Consider the following 17,664-nt stretch of genomic DNA (forward strand, 5'->3'; position numbering starts at 1 on the left):
ACGCGCAAGATCTCCCGATTTGATGCAAACTAGCCGATTGACCATGGTTGCAACATCTTAACAGGGAGCATGTGCATAGGGTGAAACATTTAGTAAAGTGTTGGGAACTAGAAAACTCGATCCCCAAATCATATTTAGAAGTTTTTAAAAATCCTTATAAATTCAACATCCATATATAATTTAGTATGATGCCATACAAAATCCAAATACCCACCATTTGGGAGATAAAAATAATAAATACATGGTTAATAGAAGGAATAGAAAGGACATGTTTTATTTTGTCTTTTCTTGCATATGTGCTCGACTTCTATTATTCTTTATCTCACAAATGGTGTGGAGTTTACCAGTTTGGACTTGAATTTTTGTATGACATCTTGCCAATACGCCAGGGGTTAGCATGTAAAACAGGCATCGAAAAAGGGGCTCTCGGTAAGAATACACTCACCTTGATCATAGCCGCCCGCCCGTATCCGATTGGACGGTTCTTCCTGCTCGATCCGAGCCGTCTAACCACTGCTTTCAATTCCGAGTTTCCGAAGCAAAGATGGTGATGACAGTCGTTCCCAATGCGTCAAATGTGTTTCTCCGTCGGCACAGTATTATATTAGAATGCATCAGCCTCCAGTGGCGGAACAGTGACGTGTGTCGACGACGACTTCTGAGGGCACAAGCAACCCAAAGACAGCAGCCGTCTATATACCGCCACGCAAGCAAATTCATCTGACCTGGACCATATTAATTGACGAGAGAGAAGCCCGAGACGACGGCACGGGCTCGTGCTGCCAAACATGCGGTTGCACGCCCTCGTATCCAGCCAGTGACGGCTCCTCAAGATTGGATGTGGCGCGCGAAATTAGCGAAGATGGCGGCAAAATCGGCTTCCGCGTGCTCCAAATCCCCTCTCTCCTGCCATCACCTCTTCCAATACCCCGCCAGATGCAGGACGGAGCCAGAGCAGGGGCGGATTTGGGATGAACGCCAGAAAGCACCTTCTGCGCACGCGGCCACCAGATCGAGGAGAGGGGAAGGCGGTTCGGCCAGTCGCTCCTGCGTGCGCGCCGTGCGGGAAGGCAAGCTCCGAGCAGGGGGAGCGCAGCCACCGCCGTGCGGCACTCTGGCACCGAGCAGGCGAGTATTGTTCATCTTACTGAATTTCAAGCTTCCAGCGGACCAGGGCCCATTTGTTGTTGCGATCAATATGTAGTATAGGACGAAACGACATCTATTTTTTTTTATCTGTTACGATCATAGCGATTGCTTGATAGTTCTATTCTGCTTGGCAATTCAATCAATAGGTATGTGTTCTTAATCTGATTTTTGTTTCTTTTGTATCGTTAACAGGCTGCTCTCAGATTCTACTCGTGTGTCTCTCCATAGTTGAATTTACTAATGGGCCATCCATCTGGAGTTATATGGATGCTTGTACAATTTTTGCTCCCAGAATGTGCACTAGTCTACTTGAACTGCATGTCATTCTCTGATCTGAACTCATCCATCCAATTATATGAACTATCCTACTTATTAGACTGAACTTCTAACATGTCCGTGAGCCATCATAATCTTTGACTAGTGTTAGCAATAATCTTGACTAGTAGTGCTGAGTTATTAAGTGTAAATTACTTAGGGTACAAGTCTAAGTCAAGTCTAGTCTTTGCCTTAGGATCTAAGGCTTTGGCTCAGGGACTAAGTCTAGTCAACTCAAGTCTTTGCCTTGGTATGTAAGCCACTATGGTTGTGTTGTAGTGCTATAAATAGAGGAGATAATTCCCTATTTGACACCAGAAAAACTATTGGTTCCTTTTTTAATTCAATTTTTTAGTTCCCTATTTGATACCGAGTTTAACTTTCGTTCTTTATACGACACTTTATTAAATTTTCCATCCGTGAACCGTTAAATGCTCTGCGAAAAGACGATTTTGCCTCTATGGGACCCACCACCCTTCTCCCTCTCTCCTCGGCCCTGTTTAGTGCACCCCCAAATTCCAATTTTGACACTATGCAAAAAGAAGATTCCCTATCATATCAAACTTGCGGTACATGCATGGAGTACTGAATAGAGACGAAATCAAAAACTAATTGCATAGTTTTGTTGTACTTTGCGAGATGAACCTTTTGAGCCTAATTAGTCAATATTTGCACAATAATTCACAAATACAAACGAAACACTACAGTTGCGCAACAGTAATTTTAGTTGTCCAAAGTTGGACAGCTAAACAAGGCCCTCCTCAATTTTCTCCCTCATCTGCTCCACACCGTCGCATCAGCTGCCCTGAGGGCACGGCCCCCTGGGGGCCCTGTGGCGCGCGGCCTCCTAGCGGCCCGGCGAGGCTCGACCTCCCGCGGGGGCACTGCGGCCGGCGGCGCGCGGCCTCCAGATGCAAGCTAGCTACGAGGTCACTCTCACTTCACAAACAAGAAGCATATCGTCGGTGGAGCCCAGCCGTACGCAGCGCGTGGCAAAGAGCGGGCCTCGTTCGCCGCCGGTGCGGTCTGTGCGCCTGAGCTTGCCGTCATGTCAACGTCGACGCAAGAGGTGGAGCAGATGGATTGGATGGATTGCGACGGCGATGCCGAGGCACGGACGTCGTCGCTGTACAAGGGCGTGGTGCCGCAGCCCAACGGGCGGTGGGGCGCGCAGATCTACGAGCGCCATGCGCGCGTCTGGCTCCGCACGTTCGCTGATGAGGCGATGGCCGCGCGCGCCTACGATGTGGCCGCGCTCTGCTTCCGCGGCCGCGGCCGCGCCGTCAACTTTCTCGGCAGCCCTGCCAGCGTGGCCAAGATAGCGTTCCTCGCCGTGCAGCCCAAGGCCGAGATGGTCCCCCGTGTGGCGCTGTTCGAGAAGGCAGTGACGTCGAGCGACGTCGGCCGGTTCAACCGGCTGTGGTGGTGCCCAAGCTGCACGCCGAGAAGCACTTCCCACCGCTCGACGAGGCGGCGCCTCCCGTCCTGCTCGTCTTCGAGGACGTCGCCGGTGGGAAGGTGTGGCGGTTCTGGTACTCGTACTGGAGCAGCAGCCAGAGCTACGTGCTCACCCGGGGCTGGAGCTGCTTCGTCAGGGAGAAGGGGGTGGGGTCACATGGGCAAAATTGTATTTTCACAAGGCGGTTTACGGATGGAAAATCCAACAGAGTGTTATATAAGAAATGAAAATTGAACTCGGTGTCAAATAGGAAACGAAAATTTTCTAAGGGCTAAGAAAGAAACGAGTAGTTTTTCTAGTGTCAAATAAAAAATTCTCTCTAAATAGAGAGGGAAGCTCCTTGAGAGTTCTAGCAGCACCAAAGCAGTGGTCTGGTGCCTGTTCTCTCCACACACAAGAGGAGAGTGTGTGGCTTGCTGGCAGGTTGCCTTATAGGACTGCCCAGGTTGGAGTGAAGAGTTGCCCTAGCCGGAGGCTTGTAGGCTAATCGGAGGCAATTATAGCCACTTTAGAAGTAATCGGAGGCAATTATAGCCACTTTAGAAGGAGCTGACCAGATGGATCAGTTCCACGTAGGTTGCTTCGTCAGCTAGTATATGTTTCTGCGTGAAACTAATATGTTAGCGTGCATCTTTGGTAGTGTTTGGGCCAACAATGTCCTCTCTAGCTTGTCCTTTTGCTCTTTTTTTTTTTGAACGAACGGGCACGAGGCGGTGCCTATTTCATTGATATAGTAGGAGAAACAGAGGGAGACCCGACAGATCGGGTAAGAAAAGAACAACAAAGGAAAGGCAAAAAGGCCAAAAGGGGACTACTCGCGTGATAGAAGAATCGCTAGATCTTTGGCCCCCGCCAAAAGCCAAGCCGAGGTCTCATCCTTGATTTTCATCATTAGGGTTGTTGGTGATGCTTCGTGGCGATTGAAAATGCGTGCGTTCCGCTCCTTCCAGACTTCCCACATGATTAGGAGGGCGAGGCTTCGTAAAGCCTTGCGAGGCGAGTCGGGCGTTGTGGTAATAGCTGTCCACCACTCCAGAGCGTTGGATGTAGGTCGCCATTCAGTTGGTTGTAGGTTAGGCTGCGCTAGCCATATCGCCGTTTGGTCCCAGATTCTCCGTGTGTATCTGCACTCAGCTAAAAGGTGATGTCCTGTCTCCATAGTGGATCGGCACAGGACGCAAGTTGTGTTGTGCGGCCAGCCCCGTTTGGCCAATCGATCAGCTGACCAGATTCGGTTCTGTGTAATTAGCCACACGAAGAATTTGCACTTTGGTGGTGCCCAAGATTTCCAGATGGACGATATGTGCGGTGGTTCGGTGCATCCCAGGAATTGTGCTTTATATGCCGAGGCCGTTGTATATATGCCTGATTCTGTCAGCTTCCAGGTGATAGTGTCGTCCTCCCCTGGTCTTATTTCCGTAGCACTGATCATTTGCCATAGATGGGCGATCGACGCGAGGTGAGGGACGGTGACGTTATGGTCGATCGCGAGGTCACGTAGCCAGTTATTGTTACTGAGGGCATCGTGGACACTCCTATTTTTTCGTCGCGATATGGTGTAAAGGAGCGGGGCGATGTCCTTTGGGCGTTGGCCCTGCAGCCATCCAGATGACCAGAAGCTGGTTTTTTTGCCGTCGCCCAGGTGGATGTTGGTGCATGCCGCGAACAGTTGTCGGTCAGCTTCGTCGCAAGGGGTTCCCGTATTGTTCCATGGTTTTTCTGGTGATACCCACTCGTGCCAGAGCCACCTGAGCCGGAGGGCTCGTGCGAATTTATCGAGGTCCGGGATACCCAGACCCCCATGTTGTTTTAGCATGCAGGTTTTCGTCCAGTTAACTTTGCATTTTCCTCCAGATAGTTGTCGGTCCCCTGCCCATAAGAATTTTTTCCGGATCTTGTCTATATCCTGTAGGACCTCTTTACTTGGTTTGATAGCTGTGAGTAAATATACTGGTTGTGCAGAGAGGACCGATTTTGTGAGGGTTATTCTTCCTGCCTGTGTTAGTTGACGACCCGTCCATGCAGATAGTTTACCGGCCAGTTTATCAATGAGCGGTTGAAAGTCAATTTTCCGCAGGCGCCGTGTCGTTAAGGGGAGGCCCAGGTAGCGTATTGGAAAGGTTGTTCTTGTTGCCGGTAAGTCGTTAAGTAGACGGTCCAAGTCAATGGTACTGCAACTGATTGGTGCAATCTGTGTCTTGTTCAGATTTGTGCGTAGGCCTGTGGCTTCTCCGAATTGTTGCAGGATGTTTGTCAAGTTGGATATGTCTTTACGTGTGGGTTTAATGAAAATCGCCGCATCGTCAGCGTACAGGGACGTTGTGAACCGCGCTGCTCTTCCTCCTAGCTTGGTGAGGAGGCCCCTCTGAGTGGCTTGGGAAATAATACGCTGCAGTGGGTCGATAGCTAAAACGAAAAGGAGGGGAGAAAGCGGGTCGCCCTGTCTTAGACCTCGTCCATGATGAATCGGTGGTAGAGGTGTACCGTTGAGTAGTACTTTTGATGTCGAGGTGGCAAGGAGGGCCGTGATCCATTGGTTCCAGCGAGTAGGGAAGCCTCTATGCTGAAGCAGGTCGAGGAGGTAGTCCCATCGCACAGAGTCGAAGGCTTTTGAGATGTCTAGTTTCATGAAAAGGGCCGGTGTTGCTTTTTGGTGGAAGCGTCTGGCCATGTTTCGAACATATAGGAAATTGTCGTGGATACTACGCCCCTTGATGAAAGCGCTCTGGCAGGGTGAGATGATGGCGTTCATATGAGGTCTGAGACGGATCGCCAGGACTTTAGTGATAATTTTTGCAATAGCATGGATAAGGCTGATTGGTCGAAAGTCTTGTATGGCCTCCGCACCCTCCTTTTTGGGAATGAGGACGATGTTAGCCTTATTTAGTAAATTGAAGTCATTGCAGCGGATGTTGTAGAAGGCATCGATCGTTGTCATTATGTCTCCTTTGATGATGTTCCAGCATGTCTTGAAGAAAAGTCCAGTAAAGCCGTCAGGGCCAGGGGCGCGATCATGCGGGAGTTGTTTGATGGCGTGCAAGATTTCCATTTCGTCGAAAGGCCGGTCAAGGTCTGAAAGGTCCTCCTGGGGTTGATGTAAATTCTCCCACCGCAGGTCTCGCGTACGTTGCTGTGGTGTCGCCATGAAATTGTAGAAGTGGGTTTGAATAATGTCTTGTTTGTCTTGATGTGTGAGTGCCCAGCCAGAATCAGATCGCAGTCTTTGAATAAAATTCTTCCGTCGTCGACCATTGGCCTTAAGGTGGAAGTAGCGTGTGTTGGCATCACCCTCACGGAGATTTTTAACACGCGATGATTGTCGTCTTCTAGCACGCTCCAGCACTGCCCACCCTAGGACACGTTTTTTGAGCTTAGCTCGTAGAGTAGATTCGGCCTCCGAAAGAGGTCTGATGTCTTGCGCTAAATCTAGGTGGAGTATCACCACCTGCGCCATCTGTAGCTTTAGTCTAGCATCTGAGATTATGGTGTTACTCCATTTCCGGAGAGCTCGCGCCGTGAGGTGTAATTTGTGCCCGAGTCGGTGGAACGGCTCGGTATGGTGTGTTGGGAGACTCCATGTTTGCTTGACGACATCCTGGAAGTGTGGCAGTTTTGTCCAAATGTTTTCAAATTTAAAAGGCCGCGGCTTGCGCGGGCCGGATAGTCGTGCTAGCAGCAGAGGGCAGTGGTCGGAGTGGGAGGAAGATAAGGCGTGCAGGGTATGGTTGTCGAATGCGAGATCCCAAGCTTCGTTGCAGAAGAATCGGTCCAATCGTGAGAGCGTAGGCTGGCGTCGTTCGTTGCTCCACGTGTATTTACGGTTTTGTAGATGAATTTCCTTGAGACCACAGAAGGCTAGAGTGCTACGGAATCGGCGCATTAGGTTGAGGTTCAAGCGTCTGTTGTTCTTGTCTTGTGCCTTATAAATGAGGTTGAAATCACCATTAATGAGCCATTTGGTATCGTTATCGGGCTTTATGTTGCGCAGATGCTGCATGAAAGCCGGTTTTAGATTCGTTGTGGAAGGGCCGTAGACTGTCGTCAGACGGAAAGCGCTGTCACAATTTTTCGGCGATACAGTTGCCGAAATCGAGTAGCTCCCAATTTGGATGTCCGTCAGATCAACAAAATTGGTATCCCACAGGAGCAGAATGCCGCCCTTAGTGCCTTGCGCCGGTTTGTAAGCGAAGTTGGTTAGGCGATAGCCCCCTAGGAAGTTGGCCAGAGATGTGTCAATCTGGTTGAGTTTGGTTTCCTGGAGGCACGCAATCTGACATGGTGTGTCTTTTAATGTTTCATGGACAATCATGCATCTCGCTGGGGCATTGAGGCCACGGACATTCCAACTGATGGTGTCGAAGCTAGTTGTGTACATTTGTGAGATTAAAAGCGCTGGGGGTAGCAACGCACTGTCTGTTGTGCTTGTGGGGGAAGGTTTGCCCGGCCGGGGTGTGTGTGATCACGTTGGCACGTCTAAGAGGACAAGTCCTGGTGGAATAAAAGCTGGCAACGAAAGTACGGTAGGTTCGCTGACCGTGCAGGTGCAATGCCCGAAGGTCGAAGCCAGCAGGGCGTAGTCTCGCACTGTAAGTCCGGAAGGTCGAGTCGTGAAGTCGAGTGCATCTCCTAGCCCGAAGGTCGCAGCCAGCAGGGCTCGGAGTGTTAAAAGTAAAAACGTACGGTAGGAAGAACAGATACATGGAGATGACAGATCTCCGATAACAGGTGGATTCCTGAAGACTCATTCTTGACGGGCGGCAACCTCGTTCTGGATGTCCTGGACCGCCTGTCCTGCGTGCTGAAGGAGGGCTTCATTGACCTGTTCTGCTCCATCATCATCCAGGTCAAACAGGGCTGTCATCGCTGCAATGACATGATCTGGGAGTGGCCACTGGTGAGTGTTGATGTATTCTTGCAGGATGTCCTCTATTGGACGTAGTTCGTCGTCGGAGACCCCTAGTTTGCGCCATAGGTTGTGCTGGGCGCGCTGCAGAGCTGGAACCGACGGCTTCAGGGCGAGTCTAGCACTCCTTCGGACTGCGGACATGTCGAAGCTTCGGCGCGTGCGTTGACGACGTAGCGGGGGCTGGCGTAGGATCGGCGAAGTCGGGGTAGCGAAGAGGTCGTCGACGGACCCACCCTTTGGCGCCGCGTTGTTATCTTCCACATTGGCGTGGGTAGCCGCCTGGGCCTCCATGGCGCCAATCGGAGTGACCTGCAAGGCATTTGTTGTGGAAACAGGAAAGTGAGTGTTGTGCTCGGAGTGACGGCCCATGGTGTCCGCATTTGGCCCAGCATTTGGCTCATCCGAAATTGGCATTGTGTGGGCGGCCCGCGAACTCCCCACTGGCGCAGTTATCTCAGGGGGGAGTTCTGGCGTTGCCTGTACCGGCCCAGGCGCGGGTATCGGCCCGACGTAAGGCCCGCTAGTGGGCGAGTCAGGAGCCGGCCTCGGGGGGACGGCCCACGAGGCCATCCTCCCCGGGGGCCCCCTGGTAGCACCCCTAGCAGGTCCTAGGGCCCAGCAGTCGGCCTGTGGAGCTAAGCAGGTGGCCCATGAGGCCGTCGTCGCCGGTGAAGTTGGCCTCCTTCCCTGCTTTTCTGTTAGCTCAAGTGCGGCGGCCGGTGGAGATGTCGACCTGGCGGCGTGGAGGCCGTCAGAAGCCGGGGTGGAGTCACCTGGGTGCTGTACCTGGTTCGGGGCGAGCTCGCACTCCCGTAGCGAGGGCCGCTCTTGGAGTGCCGATCCGAGCCTGCTGAAGACTTGGTGTAGAGGCACCAGATGCGTCGGGGTGTCGGACCAGGCTTGGTTCCCCACCGGACGCCGGGGTGTCGGACGCGGTGGAACACCAAGGTTGTCCAGCAGCGAGCATGACCGGGAGAAGAATTCGTCGATGCCGCAGGTGCCGAGGTCCGTACTGAGCAAAGACTGGACAGGGGAATCTGGACTTAGCAGGGTGGTTGAACGCACCTGTGAATCGGCCATGGCCTTGAAGGTATGCTGAATCGCCATGGCTTGGGCGTTGAAGAGGGCTTCGACCTGGGCGCTCACCATGGCTCTGAGGTCGTCGAAGCGTGGAAGTGCAGGGGCGAAGGCAGCAAAGCTTGACTTGTGCGGCACTTTGGTCGGCGGGGAGGCAGCAGGGGGTGAAGCGGCAGTGGTCCGGCGCTGGCCTCCTCTGAATTCGGCCTCCCACCTTCGCGGGGACCTCGTGCGGTCACGGCGCACGACATCCCGCTCACGGCTGCCGTGGGGTTTGTGACTGCGGTCGCGTCCCCTTCCCGGGTGGTCGTAGTCGTTGTCGTCGTTGTCGTCGTCCTCTGGCCGACGCGGCCAGAAGAAGGAGTCGCGGCAGGAGCTGGTGCCGCCTCTCTTGCTGTTGCGGTCGTTGCGGTGGGCGACGTCGTTGCGGCCGATGACGTCGTTGCGGCCGAAGCTTTTGTGCTGGTCCTGGCGCCCGTGTCCCCCATTGTCACGGCGACGGTCGCGGTCGTCGTCGGCCTGCACGTCACGCGGCGGGCGCGGCAGTCTGGCGGGGAACTTCGAGCGCGCATCGGAGGGGGCCCCATCCGGGAGGCCGTAGCGCCAGGCGTAACCCCGGCGCACGGGGGCGAAGGCGGCTGGGTTGTTGATGGCGCCGTCGAGGTCGCGAGCCGCCGCCGTGTAGTCCTCCAAAACACCTAAGTGCAAGAAAACTTCATACCGGACGCCCTGTTGCCAGCGGTCTGGCTGCGCCGCCGTGATGGTCACCGTGGAGGATCTGTCCGCCGGCCGGTGAGTGAACAACAGCCAGACCCGCTTGGGGATGGCACTTGGATTCGCCGTCCAAGCCCAAAGGTCGATGTGCCTAGTGTCGGTCTGCTGGACAAGATCGGTGTTGATGTACTGGAGGGCGCAGTGCGTACCTATGATCCTCTCGACGATGTCCGGCGTGCAGGCATGAATGGGGATGCCGTCGAGGTAGAGTCTTACACGGTAGAAGATGCGCAGTCCAAGCGCGTGGCTGAGGCTGCGCCATGGTCGAAGACAGATGTCGATGCCGCGTCCCCGGAAGCGCCCAACGTTGCGAGCTGCTGCGCACTGGTCGGCTGTGGTGAAGCGGATGAGGAAGGGCTCCGGTTGGTGGACGGCAACGATGACGTCGCCCTGCTGGAGCCGCAGCTGCTCCCGGAGCAGGGCTTCAATGTCCCGGGCTCCAGTCCCGCGCGGCATGTGGATGGCCCAGGGGACTAGGGCCGTGCCTTCCCATTCCCTGGCGTCGCGCTCCAGATCGAAGGAGTTGGGCACGATCATGGTTTCCTCATCCGGTCGGGTGTTGGGGTCGCCGATGGCCATCAGGCGAGGTGTCGACGCAGGTGGGGGTGGTGGTGGTGGCGGCAGGGGAGATGAGGCGGTGGCAGGAGGTGGCGTCTTGCGGCTGTGGGGGTGGCGTTGTGGGCGGGGGGTGGCTGCGGCAGGCGGTTGTGCTTGTTGGTGCGGTCGGTGGGGCGGAGGGGGAGGTGGAGGTGGAAGACGCGGCTCGCGGCAGAACTCTTGCCGGTGTCCCGAGCGGCGGCACCTAAAGCACCGGACTGGATCTCTGCATTCGGCCGCCCGGTGATCTTGAGCCAGACATTTGAAGCAGCGCCCCGCAGTAACTCGCTGGAAGGAGAGCAGAGCTGCGGTAGAGGCGCGTCTTGAATGTCCGCCGTTCGGCCGGACATGCTCCCTGTCGCGTCGAACTGCGCCGGGCGGCGTGCGGGGAGATGGGCGGCGCCTGCGCGGCGTAGCTGGAATCCACCCCTCGTTCGGCGAGTGGACGGGCAGAGGGTGTGGTAGGCGCTGACGGAGGTTGCTGCAGCGTGGCCTTGGCTCCTCCGCGGTGTAAATGCGACGCGGGTGGGCAGCGACATTGGAGTAAAGGACTTGTACTGGGAGCTTTGGTGATGTCACCGGGGCGGGCGTCGCACAGGATCCCCGGCGGACGGCGTCAGCATAGCTGCAGCCTGGATTGGCGCGGACGGGTCGATGGGAGGGCGGCGCAGGCGGATCCGCAGCAGAGCTCGCCGGATCCGGTGGCAGGGGTCGTAGATCTGGTGAGCTGGGCTGGAATCTTGGGCGGGATTTCGGTGGGGAGGAGAAGCTAAAGAAGCTTTCCCAGGTGAGGGGGAGGTGGGAACTGGTTGGGGGAGAAGGGAGAGGATGAGGGTGACGGGCGGAAGGGGAGGCCCCGCGAGCGTGGGTAGGAGGTGGCCGACGGTAGGGGCGACGCGGCGGCGGCGGCAGCGGCGGGAGGCGGGCGGCTAGCTCGGGGGCCATCCCTGAGTTTCTTCCTCCTCCTTTTGCTCTTTGAAAGCTCAGGTTCTTGAAGAGTTGAAAAATAGATGAATATTATGATCTGAAATCATCAGTACTAGTAGCAGATTAGTGTTAATGGTGGCAGCAGGAGATGGCTTTATGTGATGCATCTTTGCAGAATTCCAGTGGTGTCATTCAGGTGGCATATTATGTAAAAAAACAAATTAGCTCTAATGTCAAAGACCTACATGATGTACTCGAGTATATATTTATGGTTCTAAACAAATTTTGTTTTAGGTCATCTTATTTATGCTGAGCTCATTTGTACCCAAGAAGCAACAAAATAGTATACACAAATCTTATTTGTACATGCATGTTTGCAGATAATCAAATAGATAATTATTGTACAAGTCGTCTGTTTGGTTGTCTATATGTGAGGTGGCAAATTATGCTGACAGATGTCTAAATTATTGTGCGTGCCTCGAGGGGCGGCGATTGATCCTTCTCTCGGCCGCGACTTGCATCTCACACGAGCTTTGTTTAGTTCCCCCTTTTCTCAACTTTGACATTATGCAAAAAGAAGATTCCCCGTCACATCAAATTTACGGTACATGCATGGAGTACTAAATGTAGACGAAATTAAAAATTAATTGCACAGTTTTGTTGTACTTTGCGAGACGAATCTTTTGAGCCTAATTAGTCAATATTTGGACAGTAATTCACAAATACAAATGAAATGCTACAGTTGCGCATTTATGGTAAAATGCAAACTTTGCCACTCCAATTTAGGAACTAAACAAGGCCACGGTCCTTGTCTTGTGATGAAACAGAAGAGCTGCACTCCCGTGCCAGCGGTCGTGCGTCGTCCTTGCCTTCTCGGTGTGCCCGCCGTCCAGCTCGCTCTTGGAACCATGCTATGGCCCTGTTATATACGCTTCTTCTAACCACGCTTGGATTATAATCTAAGTGAAGATTTTCTCGCTTCTCGCTTCTCGTGGTTCAAATTTCTAAAGCGACTTACCACATAAGCGAGAATCGGTGGAAATAAGCAAAATGTTTGGCAGGATTCTCACTTATTTTCACCGATAAACCGTTTATAAGCAAAAACAAACACGACCTATGGGTCCGATGACTGCCGCCCCGCGACCTGCTGCTCGTCGATCGTCGCTACCACCTACTACCTGCCTTGCATTCTTGTCGCTGTGAATCTGTGACGGATGGGTCGATCGCCGAGAACTTCTTTTTTTTATCTTTCAAAAAAAGAGAACTGTCTTTTTTTTCTTTTAGGAAAAACCAGGCGGACTGTTTCTGATGGGCCATCAACCGTAACACAATTACACAAGTTGCGGAGCCCAATAAGCAAAGCAAAACAGTTAAGCCCATAACTTTCTCCCGTGCAATATTTTCTATCCAGCCCAGAAGCCCACATACTACCCGCCATAACGTCTTGGCCCCGTGCGAGAGCGAGTAAACCGTCTTCGCAGTTGTTTCTCTATCACTCAAAACATTCTTCTTGCGAGCGCCGCCGCGAGAGGAGACATGGCGGCCGCGCTCGTGCCGGAGACGGCGCAGCGGCTGCTGACGCCGGAGACCCTTCGCACGGCGGCCAAGCAGTCCCAGGGAATCCACCTCGTCCCCCTCTCCCTCCGCCGCGCCATCAAGCGCTACCTCCGCGGTAATCAATCAACGTGCCTCGTCCTCCTTCCTCGCCCACCACCTGCTCGACGGATTGCCTGTTCCCCCCGCTAACCACTTGCGCGTGCTCTTGCAGACCAAGACAAGGCGCACATGAACCGCAAGGTGCTTCTGCTCTCGGCATCCTTCGACCGCGCCAAGGGAACCGGCGCCGAGCTCGCCGCGGCTGCCACCCGCGGCGCGCTCCTCGACGACCCAAACGCGCCCTCGGGCGCCGAGCAGCGGGCGGCGCGCTGGAAGGTGAGGTCCGCGTACGGCGATATCGGCCTCCGGTACCGCGAGGACGAGACAGTCGCCTACGTCGCGTCACGCATGCCCGCCATCTACGCCGCATGCCACCGCGTACTGCGCGAGGTTCGAAACCACGAGATCTCGCAGCTACTGTTGTCCTCAGTGAGGTGAAATTTATCCAATCGAGCAAATTGATGGACTGATTCATGGACTTTGCAGGTTCGACGGAGGTTGCCAGAGTTTGCGCCTGCCAAGGTGTTGGATTTTGGTGCCGGGCCAAGCTCAGCGCTTTGGTAAGCATGTCCTGATTTACATCTATTACTATGAGTTCCTGTTTACGCAAGCTTAATATGCTTTAAGAATGCAGGGCAATGAGGGCAGTGTGGCCAAAATCAATAGAGCGGGTTAACCTGGTCGAGCCTTCCAAGGAAATGCAGAGAGCAGGGCAGAGTCTACTTGACAGTAAGACTCTTGCTGTTGCTTACATTGCGATTCATATTTGATTGTGCGATTGATTGACTGAATTTCGGGTGGTTCAAAGTAGTATTATGTGTTGCAACTTGCAAGCATGTAGAAATCTTAGGATTGATGCAAAATCTTGAAACACAAAATTATAATAGAGCCACTGACCATGTGACATAAAGTTATTTTGAACTCAGCAATGTAACCCTGAGCCTTGCGCTTTTATCTGATAGCCCTAGTGATTTTGTCTTAGGAGGCCATGGTGATGCTTCAAATGGGCATTGCTAAGGTACTCCTCTCACCTCCTAGGAGGTAAGATATTAAATAAATCTGGACCCTTAAATTTTAGAGAAGTGAAAGTAAAAAAAAGAAATTAACAGCTATTACCGTTAGCTTGCATGCGGCCATGCAGATGGAATGAATGTGCCTGTTATGCATGTGGCCATGCAGATGGAATGAAGTTTATCTAGGCGCATGTTTCTTTTAATTACGTCCATGTTTCTTTTAATTACGTCCATGCATTCTTTTTACTTTTTATTTCGTGATGAATCTGCATATCTGCTTCTTGTTTTTCAGTTCACGGCAATTAGATTGATTATGGTGATTGGTGATTGTGGCTATTTGTTCAGAGTTATGACTAGCACATCCAGTTGCAACTTTGAAATACATCATGCAGGTGAACACTGCACGTGGTCACAATCATTAGGGAGAAAAAGAGATGTCACGTTAGCAAGTAAATATTACAACCCATCTATGTGATGATACGAAAAATGTTACAACTTGTCCATGTCACATTACAAAAAAAAATTGTTACAACTCCACGAAATGTCCGGCCAAATATCTTGCAACATCCAATAAATCATAGACATGATTCATAAATTCCAAAAAAAAATACATTTATGTGAACAAATGTCACATTATTATTTTTAGCAGATCCATGTGCATGTCATGTTCTTCGCTCTAGAGATTAGAGCTAATGGGCGCGCTTGGATCCTTTGCTCAAGATTGCCTGGCCAGACTAGCAGGCAAGGCAAAGTCACTCAATAACTTTAGGATGTTTGGTTGCGGTGAGAAAGCTTGCCCATACTGCATGCATGCGGCAGTTCCATTTTAATAACAGCACATGTCTCTCCGGGCCCAAGTATCAGCCAGCCATGCATGTGTGAGAGTAGAGCAAATGTGATCCTGCACAAGCAAGATGCATATTTTATTACTACTCCACAGTGCGCGCTTGCCTTGCCGATGCAGGAGAGCTGATTTGGCTGTCCTGGCTAGTCAAGCATTTCCTTGCTCGAGGAAGCAAGATTGCGAGGCAAAGCAAGATTTTCTAGCCACTACCAAACTCATATCCTTGCCTAGCAAGGCTTGGGCAAGAGCAGGCAAAGGATCCAAGTGTACCCAATGTGATTTAAAACGTTGTAGAAAAAAAAGAAGTGTCACGTTAAAGGGGAAAAAAGAAATGCCCATGTCTGAACGGCTGGCCATAATCACGTTAGAGGGGCGAAAAAGAAAGAAATGTTAGATCTGATTGCATAGAAGTCAGATCTAATTGAAGATATTTTCCCCATTTTCTGATTTTAAAGTATATATAATAAATATTAAATATATTACCTCTTAGGAGGTAATATGTCGTTAGATCTATGGTCTACAGTCATTTGGGAGTACCTTAGCAAAACTCATGTCAAACACTCAAAAGTGTTTTTTTTTGTTTATAGTTTTTTATTTTTCATTTTTTTCAATTCTGGAATGTTAATTATAGTGTTTGTGTGATTTGTAGATTTGAAGGGGTTGCCACTCATCCACAGCTATGATAGCATCCAAGAGTTGAACCGCAACATAGAAAAACATGAGCGAGGGCATGATCTTGTAATATCGGTAAGTTATATTTATTGCTTTGCTCCTGTAGCGTTTCATGAATCATAGTAGTGGTCAAGTGAGAAGTGTACTTGTTTGGAACTACTTCAGATAACAGGCCATTTTTATTCAATTTGGTTTTCATTGGAGATCCTGATGTTTCAACTTTATTGAATACTGTCTTCCTTCAACCTGTAGTCTTACGCACTTGGAGAGATTCCTTCTTTGAGCGACCGAATAACAATAGTGCGCCAGCTTTGGGACCTCACAAGTGATGTATTGGTATAATCCAACCTCCACCCCTCCCTTTCATGGTGCTCCTTGTATCTCATTATGTTTGCGTGTGTGGGGGTATAGTTTTGAGTTACTCTTGTATCTGATGAAAATAATGCATGTTTAGGTTTTGTTAGAGCCTGGAACACCCCAAGGAGCAAAGATTATAAGTCAAATGCGCTCTTATATCCTTTGGATGGAAAAGAGAGTACGCTTCACTCACTGAATGTGTCTATACAAATCATTCATATATTCCCTGGTTATGTAGCATTTTATTTATTTAAGCTTTGCTTTTCCCAGAAGTGTCGCAAATCTGAGAAATCCTCAAGCCGTCCTCCAAGTAATGTGAAGAGCATCGTTGCTCACGAAGCCTCATTGAAAAATGGGTCTTTTGTGGTTGCCCCTGTAAGTTGGAACCAGATATGCTCATTTTATTTATGTCTCCAATAATACTAATTCCAATCTCCATCTCAGTGTCCCCATGACGGTCAATGTCCATTGGAGAATTCAGACAAATACTGCCACTTTGTCCAGAGATTAGAGAGGACTTCATCTCAGCGTGCCTACAAGGTTTTGTTCTTCATCTTTTTCTTGGTTGTTTCCTATGCGTTGTATGAGAACAATTTTATGTTTGTTACATCTGAGTCACTAAAAGGAGTTAAAAAACATCATAGTCCATGCACCACATGTAAAAGACGCGGTGCTGTTGTTCTGTGCTTGCTTTCGTATAAGTTAGACGTTCATACATATGTTTCAATTATCCAGCAAAAAATGCTCAGATTTGAGCAGTATCTATAGAGTTGTGGTTGTGTATGATGCAGGACCCAGAGTGTGTAGTAAAGTGTGTGCTTTACACTTTTGAGTATAGCATTGAAGTACCTTTTCTAAATTTAGTGTAGGCTTACAAAAGGTACTTTTACCTATTAAGAAGACTAATGGTTTCTTTATCTCCTTTTTTATATTTTCTGCAGAGGTCAAAAGGTGTGCCTTTACGTGGTTTTGAGGATGAAAAATTTTGCTATGTTGCTTTAAGAAGGGGCAAACGACCAGAGTAAGAGCTTGGGACTTTTGGAGTTCAGATTTTTCAGATTACCTCTCGTTTTGCACATTCATTGGCATGAGTGCATTTTATTTAAGTTACCACATGATCGTGCTCCAGGGAAGCTTGGCCACTTGATGGCATGAAATTTGAGACGCTCAAAGAACGCCATGCTAAGAGAAAACCAGAAGATCTTAGCATCGATTATGGTAATATCCATTTATGATTATTCCTCCAGTCTTTTTGAATATGTGGTTTCTTAAATTCATGCTTACTTCTCGCTTTTTTTATTAGACGATCAATTTCCAAGTGAGGAAGATGAAGAGGTTCCTAACGATGGTGGGGACAGTCTGGTACCATATGCTTCAGATGAACACGAATTAAGTTTGTTCCATGACAGTGAAGAAGCGGAGGAGGAGGAGCAAACGATTCGTGCTGACCTTGGAGGAGGTTGGGGCCGGATTATATACAGTCCCATCCGAAGAGGGAAGCAAGTACAGATGGATGTATGTCGGTCCACCAAACGGGACGCATCTGAAGGCGCGTTTGAGCGTGTAGTTGTCACCCGGAGCAAGAACCCTACCTTGCATTTTCAGGCCCGCAGGTCACTTTGGGGCGACCTCTGGCCATTTTAAGCAGTAGAATCGCCAGGCTTGGTTAGAGCCGATGGGAGCTCTGAAACTGTTCAGCATTGGATTCACACTGGGTGAAAACCTTATGCGGTTTTAGTGACTGTTGTGCCGGAACTAATACCAATGTGCTCTATAACAGATATATATTGCCGGAAAAATCTCTTTTGAAACTATGGGTATCACAGTACGAACGATGTGCCAGAATTCTGAGCTTGGGCAAGCTGCGTCAATGCGTCATGTGACACGCTCTTGAATAAGGCGCATCATGATATTGAAT

The 17,664-nt window shown here is 50.7% G+C and overlaps 1 protein-coding gene and 1 pseudogene across 1 annotated transcript; both read left to right on the forward strand.

The window, feature by feature from the left end:
- Positions 1-79: 79 nt before the first annotated feature.
- Positions 80-8,208, forward strand: LOC117835641 (AP2/ERF and B3 domain-containing protein Os01g0141000-like; annotated as a pseudogene).
- A 4,463-nt stretch (positions 8,209-12,671) lies between these two features.
- LOC117835915 (rsm22-cox11 tandem protein 2, mitochondrial) lies at positions 12,672-17,560 on the forward strand. The gene is made up of 12 exons (XM_034715246.2): positions 12,672-12,876; positions 12,973-13,250; positions 13,347-13,420; positions 13,495-13,589; positions 15,367-15,464; positions 15,642-15,725; positions 15,844-15,924; positions 16,017-16,121; positions 16,191-16,286; positions 16,688-16,767; positions 16,876-16,964; positions 17,050-17,560. The coding sequence occupies exons 1-12, from the start codon at positions 12,741-12,743 to the stop codon at positions 17,388-17,390; spliced, it is 1,557 nt and encodes a 518-aa protein (XP_034571137.1). The 5' UTR covers positions 12,672-12,740; the 3' UTR covers positions 17,391-17,560.
- Positions 17,561-17,664: the final 104 nt, after the last annotated feature.

The sequence above is a fragment of the Setaria viridis genome, chromosome 9, assembly GCF_005286985.2.
Source record: "Setaria viridis chromosome 9, Setaria_viridis_v4.0, whole genome shotgun sequence".
Taxonomy (NCBI): domain Eukaryota; kingdom Viridiplantae; phylum Streptophyta; class Magnoliopsida; order Poales; family Poaceae; genus Setaria; species Setaria viridis.

Coding starts and splice junctions, on each gene's coding strand:
- LOC117835915 (XM_034715246.2), top strand. CDS start 12,741: ATGGCGGCCGCGCTCGTGCCGGAGACGGCGCAGCGGCTGCTGACGCCG. Junction 16,287..16,687: donor CATCTCAGCGTGCCTACAAG/GTTTTGTTCTTC, acceptor TATTTTCTGCAG/AGGTCAAAAGGTGTGCCTTT. Junction 16,965..17,049: donor AGATCTTAGCATCGATTATG/GTAATATCCATT, acceptor TTTTTTTATTAG/ACGATCAATTTCCAAGTGAG.